This window comes from Neomonachus schauinslandi, chromosome 10 (genome assembly GCF_002201575.2).
Source record: "Neomonachus schauinslandi chromosome 10, ASM220157v2, whole genome shotgun sequence".
NCBI lineage: Eukaryota > Metazoa > Chordata > Mammalia > Carnivora > Phocidae > Neomonachus > Neomonachus schauinslandi.
Genome location: NC_058412.1, coordinates 112,449,891 through 112,461,345, shown reverse-complemented (window position 1 = coordinate 112,461,345; position 11,455 = coordinate 112,449,891). Strand labels below are relative to the sequence as shown.

The 11,455-nt window shown below is 57.5% G+C and overlaps 1 protein-coding gene across 1 annotated transcript in view; it reads left to right on the top strand.

Moving 5' to 3' along the window:
• The first annotated feature begins 1,748 nt into the window (after nt 1-1,748).
• Nucleotides 1,749-11,455, top strand: part of ANGPT4 (angiopoietin 4) — a 38,412-nt gene continuing 28,705 nt past the window's right edge. The window contains exon 1 of the mRNA XM_021689060.1: nt 1,749-2,260. Within this exon, the coding sequence (XP_021544735.1) occupies nt 1,952-2,260 (309 nt within the window). The 5' untranslated portion in view covers nt 1,749-1,951. The remainder of the gene's footprint in view (nt 2,261-11,455) is intronic.

The window sequence follows — 11,455 nt, the reverse complement described above, 5'->3', positions numbered from 1 at the left end:
ACCTTTTTGGGCTTATACCTTATGGCTCAACCAATACAATCCTCATGACAGTCGCCCCTTACTCTGGGCTCATCTGTGTCAGGCACCAGGATAGACTCCTGACCTGCACTCACACACTTCTTCTTCACAAGGGCAGGGGTAGTATGACCCCATTTACAGTCGAGACAATTGAGGCAGAGGTGGGCAAACAGAGTCCTGAGCACACAGGAAGTTCAGTGAATGCTGGTGGCTGATAACCAGCTGCCTTTCCTTTTCCTGCCAAAACCCCACACACCTGGTTTAAAGTTCTCAATCGCCCGGATGAGCCCCTGGTTCCCGCTGCCCCCAAGCAGGCTACCCTATTCAAAACTCCATCGGATTTAGAAAAACAAAGGAAAAAAAACAATACCAAACAGCTGGACGGGGCCCCCACTCTAGGAAAAGCAGCAGAAGAAGACGGAAGACAGCACACCCGGGAAAGGCGCCAGCACTCCTGGGTACCTGCCGCCCAGCGACCGTTTCCCCCCAGAACAAGTCCTGCCCTCGCGGGGTTTACATTCCTGGGGGCTCGGGGAGCAAGATACATAGTAACTGTGAGGCTGATCACAGCAGTACAAAGTATCTATTTGGTGCTCACCCTCTACCGTTCCTGCTCTAACTCACTTAATTTTCACACTCTGTGAAGTGGGTGGTATTATTTCCTCCGTTTGCCAAGAGGAAACAGTGGCACAGAGAGGTTAAGTGACCTGCCCAAAGTCACACAGCTGGTATAGCCAGGATTTAAACCAGTAAACAGGTAAATTAATAAATCAAATATTCCTCAGTTTCCAAGGGGAGGACTCACGTACATTCATCATGTAAGAGACGGGAGTTATCCAGCTTACAAATCAGGGTATGGAGGCACAGAGAAACTCAGCCGCCCACCCGAGGGCCTCAGGCTGGGGAGCAGGGTTTAGAGGCAGCCCCCTCTGACTCCAGGGCTAGCAGAGACCTCTTTACCCCAAGCTATTCTTCCTGCAATCCTTTTCCCCACTCTGGCCAAAGGCAGTCCTAGAACAATCTGCCCCAGGACAAGACAGCCTCTCAGTGTCACAACTGCTGAGCCAGGGCCACCCCAGGGCACAACAACCCCCCAGGCCCCAAGGGAGAAGGGAGGACCGGAGCCAGCTCCCGGCTAGAGCGCCCACTTCCCTGGCCTCGAAAGGATTTTCTCTGTCTCTAGAAACAGTTTGGACTCGCTGCCTCCTCCCCAGCCTCACCCCTCTGCCCCCCTCTTTGCTCTCTCTGGGGGTCACTTCGCTTGTGTTCCAAGCACTAACATGGAATCAGAGGGGGGATGGTAGAGGGGGAGAGGGAAGGGGAGCTGAAACTTGAGATCCCAGCCTTGGTGGGGGGAGGTTGGAGAGAGACAGAGAAAGAGAGAGAGACAGAGACAGGAAGAGAGGGTTCAGTTGCGTTTGGTTTTCTGAAGCAGGCAGCTTTGGGGGTTTGGTGCGTGTGTGTGTGTGCATGCGTGTGTGTGTGCGTGCGTGTGTGTGTGCGTGTGTGTGTGTGTGTGTGTGTGTGTGTGTTGTTTTCTTTCTCACAGGGAGGCCAGGCCTCCACTGGATAATAAAAGAACTCAGAGTCCAGGCCAAGCGAGGCAAGCAGGGCCGGTGCGGGGACAGGGCAGCCGTGGGCAAGAACGAAGAGGAAGGAAGGGAGAGGGGGAAGATTCGAGGTGAGGGGGTGTCTGCGGGCGGGGAGCAGAGGCGGTGGGAGGAAGCCGAGCAGCTGTGGTATTTGGAGCAAGTATAAATAGCTGCTTGGACAGAGCTCGGCCAAGCAGGGGTTTGTCGCTGCCGCGGCTCCGCGCGCAGGCCTGTCCTCGGCTGGCCACGGCGGCCCGTCCTGGGCGGGGAGCCCGGCGGTGGGCAGGCGGAGCACCCTGGGGGCTCGGAGCCCACAGCCCTCGCCCTCGCCACATCTCCGGATGCTCTTCCGGCCGGCCATGCTGCTGGGCGGCCTCCTCCTCGTCGTGGCCGCTGTGGCTGTGGCCCAGCGGAGGGGGCAGGAGGCGAGTGGGCGCCGCCGGGCACACCGCGTCCAGCATGGCCAGTGTAGCTACACCTTCGTGCTGCCTGAGCCGGAGCCCTGCCCGCCAGAGCCGGAGGCCTTCGGGGGCTCCAACAGCCTCCAGAGGGACTCGCCAGCGGCCGCACTGAACCTAGCCGACTGGCCGGCCCAGCGAGTGCGACAGCTGGAGAAGGTGCTGGAGAACAACACACAGTGGCTGCAGAAGGTAAGGGCGCGGTGAGGGGAGCCAGGGGGGCCTGTCCCGATGGATAGGTGGGGCGTCCTCCCCAGAGGTCTTCCCCGGCACAAAGGCCAGGCTGATCAAACTCATGTCTCTGAATTGTACAAATTGGGGTAATGAGGAACAGAGAGGGACAGGGATGGCCCTGATGCCACACAGCAAGACGAGGCAGGCTCAGAGCTGGAAACGTGGCTGCCTCACAGCCTTCATTCCCTCATCTGAGGGAAATCCGCTGAGCTCTGATCCCAGGCCTGGCCCACCCTGGGTGCCAGGGATATAACAGTAAACAGAACAATACGTCCCCTGCTGGCCTGGTGGGGGAAAGAGGCCATAAAGAGATGAGCGATAAATATCTCCCATGTCAGATGGTGAAGCAAAATGAAGGAGGGAAGAGGACAAGGGGTGACGGGGTGGCTATTTGAGGTCAGAGAATCCGAGAGGGCTTCTTGGAGGAGGTGATGTTTGAACCCAGAGAACAAGTAAGGTAATGGAGCAGCCCATGTGGGTACCTGCGGGGAGCGCGTTCACTACAAAGGGGCCAGCAAGTGCAAAGGCTGCGAGGTGGGAATGCAGTCAGGGTATCTGGGGAATGGCGGGGACCAGGGCTGCTGGAGCAGAGAAGGAGGGGAGAGAGGGGCAAGCGAGCAGATCTGAGAGGGGAGGGGAGGGGAGGCAGGGCGCACCGGGCCATGGGGGCCACTGGGAGGACTCTGGCTCTAGCTCTGAGCATCTCAGGAGCCAGTGCAGGCCTTGGAGAGGAGACGCAGCTGATTTGTTCTGAACAAAATACAGTGTGGGGGCAGGGTGCATGCTGGGAGCGGGAGGAGGAGCCTGCTCAGCTGTCAGGCAAGAGGGGATGGATGCCTGGATGGAGCGGGACCGGCCTGGGGGGAACCTGCTTTATTCTGCAGGGGGGCTAATCGCCCTGCTGATGAACCAGGGACGGGGTGGCAGAGAGTGAGGAGTTGAGGACATCCCAGGCTGCTCTGGCCCAAGGCCCGGACCGCTTTAGAGTCTTCTGTCCTCATTCTTTCAGCAAACACTCTGAGCACCCGCTGTGTGCCGGGCCCTCCACAAGGCACTGAGTACAGGGATGAACAAAGCCGGCGTGGCCCTGCACAGGCCTGGGGGCAGGAAAGGTGTCCTGTGGGTTCCAAGACAGGGCTGGCAGGAGTGCATAAGTGGGAGCAACGGAGGGAGGGAATGAGACCCAGGCCCCAGGTGCAGGGGACAGTCTGAGCTGCGGCACGGGGTGGAGGGAAGTGGTCTGATTCCTAGAGCCTTCGGATGTATTAAATAGCACACAGAAAGTGACAGGGTACCGCTCCAAGGAGCAGTGCTTTCTTACTCCTTGGTTTCCAAACTTTTCAAATCATGTGCCCAATCATCAAACAACATCCACTCCCCTGATATGTGCACATTTATTTAATAGTCTTTGCACATGTACTCATATTCATGTAAGTACAGGGAATAAAACAAAATGAAATGGAACCTTCCATTTTCAAAACGATGACATACAAAATCATGTAAATTGAAGTTCTGGTAGTTTCCTCTGTTTTCCAAAGGATTGCCTTGAGCACACCTGGGTTTATCCATCCCCAAGGTGGAGACACTGCCCTACACGTAACTAACCAACCTGCTTTGCACACACTTGCATATACACCCACGTGCATGCATACTTAACCTCCTGCCTATTCCTGCCCTGACCTCAACCCCCCACTCACCATCTTCCCATAGCCCCTTTCCCACCTGCCCTCCCACCCACCTGCCCTGCAACACTGCCAGTCTGCCTCACACGCTGGAGCCAATCCAGTGGGGGCTCCATGCTGCCCAGAAATCTGTGTGTTTCCCGTTCCATGAGGGTCACTCCAAACCTCGCCTCCTCCTCAAGCCTCCACCTTTACTGCCCCCCATGCTCTCACCAGACCAACGACCCCCTGCTTCAGTGAGAAATGGGGACAAAGGGTGAGCCACCCTTCAGCTGCCTTTCCCACACCTGCAGGTTCACCCATGTATCCACCAGTCCCCAGGACTTTTCTCCGGCTCAGAAGGAAGAGGTTCCTCCATGGGCCAAGGCCCACTGCTCCTTCCTAGGATGCAGATCCCATCCCCCTGCAGCCCCTGAACGTCCCCAAGCCAACTATCCCCCCTGTGTTCCCCCTCTGCTGATTCTTCCCCTCAGTGCTTGATCCCGTCCAAGTATCTCCCATGGTAAAAGAAAAAAAAAAAAAAGGAAGTAGAGTAAGGACGAGTAGAGGAAACAGGCCTCTTCTCCAACCCACACTCTCTCTGACTTCTGGCCTAGCTCTCAGAAGTCCACACACTCTGCTCCCACTTCCTCACATCCCATGTACTCCTTCCCCCAAAAGTCACGTCCCACATGCCACCTCCCACACGCAATGGCCACGGCTCAGTCTCCATCATACTTGATCTCCTGACAAATTTAATGTTGCTGACCAGTACCATCTTTCCAGAAACTGTCTCCATCAGCAAGTCCTCAGCCACAAAACATGCCTCCTCTGACCTACCTCCCAATGGCTTTCCCTCCCTTCACAGCCCCACCCTGCACCAGCCACCTCCATCTCCTACCTGGACAGTCATCATGGCAGCCACCCTGGGCTCCCTATTTCCACCCTGGCCCCCACAGTCCGTTTCCTCAGCAGACAGAGGGATCCTAAGTTAGATCCTGTCCCTCCTCTGCTTAAAACCCTCCTGGGGCTCCCATCTCTTTGGAATAAAAGCAAAAATCCTTAGTCCCTAGAACATCAGCCCTCCCAGATGCCCACATGGCTCACCCAACCTCCCTTGGGTCTCTGCTTAAATGTCACCTCCTCAGAGAGGCTCTCCCTGTTCACTCCATTTAAAACAGCCACCCTCCCTCCGTCACTCTATATCCCCTCAACCCAGCTTTGGTTTTCTTTTTTCTTTTTTTTTTTTTTAAGATTTTATTTATTTATTTGACAGAGAGAGACAGCGAGAGAGGGAACACAAGCAGGGGGAGTGGGAGAGGGAGAAGCAGGCTTCCCACGGAGCAGGGAGCCTGCTGCGGGGCTCAAACCCAGGACCCCGGGATCATGACCTGAGCCGAAGGCAGACACTTAACGACTGAGCCGCCCAGGCGCCCCTGGTTTTCTCTCTTAGCACTTCTCACTGCCCATTCTTAAAGCACTTCTGTTGATCTGTGAACTCCAAGAGAGCAAGGATCATAGGTGCTTTGTTCACTACTGAGTGCCCAGAGCCTAGCACAGTGCCTGGCACAGGGCAGGGGCTCCATACACGTCTGTGGAGTGAACGAACGCACGGATGCGTGAACGTCCCTGAGTCCCTCCCGTCGCTCCGGGCCTCCCCCACCCTGAAATGCCAGTGTTTCCCAAGACTCTGTTCCCACTCTTCCTTTCCTCTCACACTTGATGGTACTGTCCCCAGGGCTGCCCCCACCGCTCCTGCAGCACTGTCTCCCATCTGCCCCATGATGACACCAAATCAGTATCTGATGGTCTCCCGAGCCCCAAATCCATGACCCTGACCCCGCAGATGTCTCCCCTCTGAGAGGCCATGGTGCCTCAACCCCGAAGCTGCCTGACACTCAGCTCTTCCCTCCCTGCCCACCTGTCTCTGTTTAAGGCCTTCTGCGGCCCTGGGGTGTCCATGCCCACCTGCCCCCAGGCAGCAGGTCCCGCCCTTCCTGTGGCCTTGGCCTGTCTCCTTGTGGTGCATCCTCTTGCCTACCCAGCCGCCACCCTGCTCAGGCCTTGCCACCTCCCCGCTGGCTTCTCTACCCTGAGCCTCACCTGCTCATCCCTCTGTGACTCCCCCGGGTGCCTGGTGCTTGGGCAACACTGGCTGAGCCAAAGGATGAATTTAAACCAGTGGCTTTCAGGTCAGGTCCCCCGGGCCACCTCTTCAGCCTGAGGTGCAATGTCCTCTCCAGATGTCCATGGGGCACCACGGGGCAGAGAGCGCCAGGCCGACCTGAGTCCACATCCCGGCCTGACACTTGCCACGTGGCTGCGGATGAGCAAGTCTCAGTTTCCCCAATCTGCAAAGTGGAGCAAATGGCAACATGCGGGGGGATGGCCGGGAGGACCACTGAGGCGGCTCCCACGCCGCTCTCAGCCTGCTGTCCGGGCAGAGAGCATGCTCCGTGAACACCGCACCAGATGCGGTGGATCAATGGGCTTTTACTTCATTCAACCGCATCTCTAGTTTGAGCCCGGCACTGCCGGGTGAGGGCAGCTCAACCTCGGACAAGTCAGTCCAATGGCCCCAGTCCAATAACCTCGGGGCTGGGAATGTCACTCGTCCGTGCTGGTATTCTCTAGGGCTCCGCAGTCCTGCCTGGTCTCTGCTGGGGTCCAAGCGGGTGTTTGCTCTTGGTTGAAGGCCCCCTTCATGCCCTTGGGCTGGGCATATCTCAGAGTCTTTGAAACTCGAAGGCCTCTTCTTGGTTTCTGCAGTAACATCCCAGAGGAGGAAAAAAATGAGTTTCAAAATATTCTGATGTAGAAGCATCGTCATCACCACCATTGCCATTAGGGATTACTGGGGATGAGCGGAGAGGACTGGCCTAGCCAGCCTGAGCTCTCGGCAAGATTCCAATCATCAGAGTGAGCGCAGGGGAGCCCCTCCCTGCTGCAAGCCGCCAGTGGCCAGGACGTGCTCAGCCCCTGCCCCTGGCTCCAGCCCCTGTCCTCCCCACCCCAACCCCTGTACACAGGTGAGGAAACAGGCCAGGGAGGGGAAGGGACTTGCCGGAGTCACCCAGCAGTGACAGCTAGCCTGGACTCTCACTCCAAACTCCGGGTCCTTTCTCCTGACTCTGGAGGGGGCCAGGGAGGGGGGGAGGCAAGACCTGAGAGATGGTGGGGTGTTCCCTAGGGCCTTAGAATTCCTGAATCCCAGACACTGCCTCTCTTCTCCCAGCATGGACTGGCCATGGCTGGTGTCCTCCCGCCTATGCTCAGGGTCCATGGGTCGGGGAACCGCTCCCTCTCCCCCTTCCTCACTCCCCTCCCCTGTACCCCACCCCCTAGCCCACTTCTTCCTTCTACTCTTCTCCCCTTCCTCCACCTCCTCTCTTCTCCTCCTCCTCCCTTTCCCTGGAAAGCCTCTGCCCTAATGACTCACGTCTGGAGTCGGCTATCGGTGGGCAGCAGATCAGCTCCTGGCTCTGCTCCACCCCCTCATCTGGGTGGAAAGCTGCAGCCAGGAATGTTGAGGGGGTGGGCGGACAGAGCCAGCGGGGTGGGGGGGGGGCTTCCCCAGCAGGCTGTGCAGCACAGTGGCGAGTCATGTGGCCTCCTGGGTCCACTGCCCACGTGACCTAGCGCTGGCCCTGCGCTCAGTGCCTCATCGGCGTGATGCTGAGAGTTTGATGTGGGCTGAAGAGAAGCAGACCGGGAAAGAACAGGTGCTCAGTGAAGGGTCACTCTTGTTACTGTCGTCCCCTGAGTTGATCCCAGTCTCTGCCAGAAAGTGCCCTATTCTGCCTTCTCCCATTGCAGGACCCATTCTATAGATGAGGAGAGCAGGGAAATCCGGGCCAGACACAAGCATGCAGGCTCCCTGGCCCACCCCCAGCACCCACGGGCAGCCCAACTGCCTCTCAGCTGCTGGAGTCCCGGGAGCAGGGCCCCAAAACCGTGGGACCTTCGGCTCTCTCCCCATCCCAGTGACAGTTGGCCCTCTCTGCCCACCTCCCCATGTGTCTCTGCCCCTCCCTTTTTATCTCTGTGTCCCTTTGCCTCTTGTGGGTCACTCTCCTGGGGCCTTCACCGTGGCCCTGACATTGCCTCTAGCTCTGTGGGTGTCTCTGTCACTCGGTGGCTCTCTCTCCTGCCTGGTGGCCTCTCTCCGAGGTCTCTCCCTGTCTCTCTCTCAGATCCTTCTTCCCTCCCTGCTCCCTGGGCCGGCCGGCCCTCCTGTCTCTACCTTCCTGGGTGTCCACGGCTCTGTCCACCCCGGAGGACCCAGGACCCCCAAGCCAATGGCCAGTGCCCATCCCTCGGCCAGGGTGCTCAGCTGGACCCTCTTTCTCTTCCGTCTCTGCACCCCAAAGCCAAGTGGGGAGGGAGGAGGGGCTGGACGGGAGCTTCCCAACCTGGCACTGCCCCAGCCTCTGTTGCTCAGTCCAGATCCCCGACGCCAAATCTCAAAAGAACTCAAGACCTCACCCCACGCTTGCGAGGCCCTGCCTGGCTGGATGTGGGTCAAAAGCGCATCCAGCAGAGCGCAGCGTGGCTTCCTGGCCCAGCCCAAGACCTTCCCAAACTGGCCCGGGACTCCCAGCTGCCCCAGCCTCCCCAGGCTGCCCGTAAATTCTTGGCATTTTAGGCCTTCGGTTATCCAAACAAGAAATGAATCTCAGTTGCCAAACACAATGTCTTGGGGTTTGGTTTCCTAACCTCACCGCTGGCGGCTTTCTAAGCAGTTTGGGGCTGGGAGGGTGGGGGTGGGGGGAAGAACAGCATCTGCTTCTTGGAGAAATGGGGTTATTTTTCCAAGAAGGGAGCCTCGAAATGGCGGGTACAGATGCCCTTGGCCTAGGGATGACCGAGGGAGCCACGGGGGCAGTGGCCCCTCAAGCAGCTTCCTCCCCCCGCCCCCAGCAGCTTCCCCCAGAGGGACAGGTTTATTTGGTCAAGCTCCCTGGCCAGGCCATCCCATGGGGGCAGGGCCGTGCATTTCTGGCTCTCTCCTCCGAGGCCCCACAGCTCAGCGGGGCTGGGACGCACACAGACCCTCTCCCCCATTGTCTTCTAGGGCAGGAGATATGAGAAAACAGGCCCCAGGTCAGCCCCCTAAGTCTGCACCTCTGGCCTTGGAGCGGTTGCTTAACCTCAGAGTCAGCTCTGAAATGCCTGGAATGGCCCCAGAGTCGAGGGGTCTTGTCCCAGTGGTGCCACTGACTAGCTGTGGGACCCCGGGGAAGCCACCTGCCTCAGCTGGTTCCTCCGGAAAGTGAAACTCCAAACACTCGCTGCTTCCTAGAGAGAGCCTAGGAGAAAAGAAAGATAACAGAATGTAAGGCCAGCGTGTACTGAGCACTTACTGTATGCCCCACACCGTCCTACTTGCCTTGTGAGAATTCCCGCGTTTGATTCTCACAGCGAGCCTCTGGAACAAGATTGTTTGCCCCTTAACAGATGAGGAAACTGAGGCACCAAGAGGTTAGGTGACTTGCCCCAGGGCACATGGCCAGAAAAGGTGAGGTCAGATTTAACCCTCAGGCAGTCTGCTGCCCAAACCCACGCTCTGGGCACTTAGACCAGGTTTCCTGGCTAATAAACCAGACATGTCCCGTGCAGTCTGGTCCCCGGACACCCAGCTGGGGCCTGCAGAACCGAGAGGACCGTGGCCCCGAGAGAAACTCACCGATGCTAGATTTTTCCCTTCCCCACGAGCCCCTCAGCCACCGAGGGCTTCTGGAAAGCTCTTCTGCCAGAGAAGATTCGGTTAGCACCTCAGCCAGCATCAGCAGCTCTTGAAAGCCGAGGGGACCCAGAACTTCCACTTGGGCATCCTCGCCATTGTATCCCCCATCCTTGGCCAGAGCCCAGAGTAAATCCCACAGAGGCAGAGCGTGGACCTTGGAACCGCCCTCCCCTCCCACCGACTCAGTTTGAATCCCAGCTGCTCCACGGCTTGTTGGCTGTGTGTTCTCAATCACTTTGCCACTCTGTGCCTCAGTTTCCTGATCTGTGAAATGGGGAAACTGATAGAAGCCGCTTTGCAGATTATCGTGATTACATGAGTCAGCGCATGCGCAGGGCCGGGTACGGTGCCTGGCACAGAGGAAGAGACGCGCGGGGCCGGGAATGGCTGACATGCCTGGAGCGCACAGCGCAGCGAGGGGGTCCACTTGGGAGTGAGCACAGGAATTCAACTGCAGCTTCTCCACATCGTGCCTTGTGTGATCCCCTCCCTGGACCTCAGTTTCCTCATCTGCAAAGTAGAGATCATGAACACAAGTACCTCAGAGGAGGACAGAATAGGGCAAAGCAGGCAGAGATCCGGTGGGATCCATGGGCGAGGGGATGTCTGGGGACCCTGAAGCTGAAAGCAAAACTACCTCCCTTTGGACAGTGGAGCAGAGCCTCGGAAGCTTAGGCCAGCAGAGCCCTGTGGCCCTTCACTCCTGTCTCCGGTCCGTCACTCTGGGGTCTCCAGTGTGACCACCTAGTGGGGCTGAAGGAAGGAAGATAGTCTCCAAGCAGCTGAGGGGAACCCCCATAGGCTGCAAATGGGCCCATTGCGAGCGAAGACGAGGGGGAGAGGGGCTGCAGATAGGGCAGCTGGGACCCCTCCTCCAGAGTCCGGTAGACCCGGGTTCCAGTCCCAGCTCTACCTCCTGCGAACAGCCTACTTGCTTTTCTGAGCCTTTGAACTTCCAGCGTGCAAACGCCGGGAAATTGGGAAGTGTGTGAGGACACAGAGGGAAAAAAAAATCACCTGTCATCCCAATTCCCTGGTCACCTCACAGTTAATTTCCTTGCAGTTTATTCTCTGCATTTTAAATGTCTACGGAAATGTTTTAGAAGTACGAAAAGAGAGAGAGAAAAATCAAATAAAACTCCTCGTTCCCACAACCCAGCTTAAGAAACAAAAGCTTCCCAACGCCAGTGTCGCTCATCAACTGCCCCCTCCCGCTTCCTTCCCCGCCAGAGAGAACTACTGGGAATTCGCTGTGGGTACCTCTTACCCCATGGCTCGCCCTCCCTAACCAATGTATAATATTTGTTTCCTATATAAATGGTGTCACACGATCTAGGTCTTTCTACAATTCGCTTTTGTCCACTCAACCTTACAGCTGTGAGAGGTGTAACTCTGCAAAGGTGGGAAAGGCCTGAGCTTCAACTTTTCCAGCTGTAAACTGGGGACGGCGGTAAGCTCATGCCCGGGTTTGCCGCGAGGCCCAGATGACCAGTGAATGCCAAGGTCCGGGCACGCACCTGGTGTGGCTTCAGCTCGCTCGCGGGGAGGTTTCCCCTCTCTTCGGGGATGAGTTTGCTGCTGTGGCAGATGCCCACAGACGTCCTCTGTGCCAGGCACGCATGCTCTACGTGTCACACAAACATCGATCCGTTAAACCTCACAACATCCTAAACGGTGAGGACTGTTACGATCCCCTTTTATTAAGGGGACACCAAGGCCCAGAGAGGTCACGTGGCTAGGAAGTGA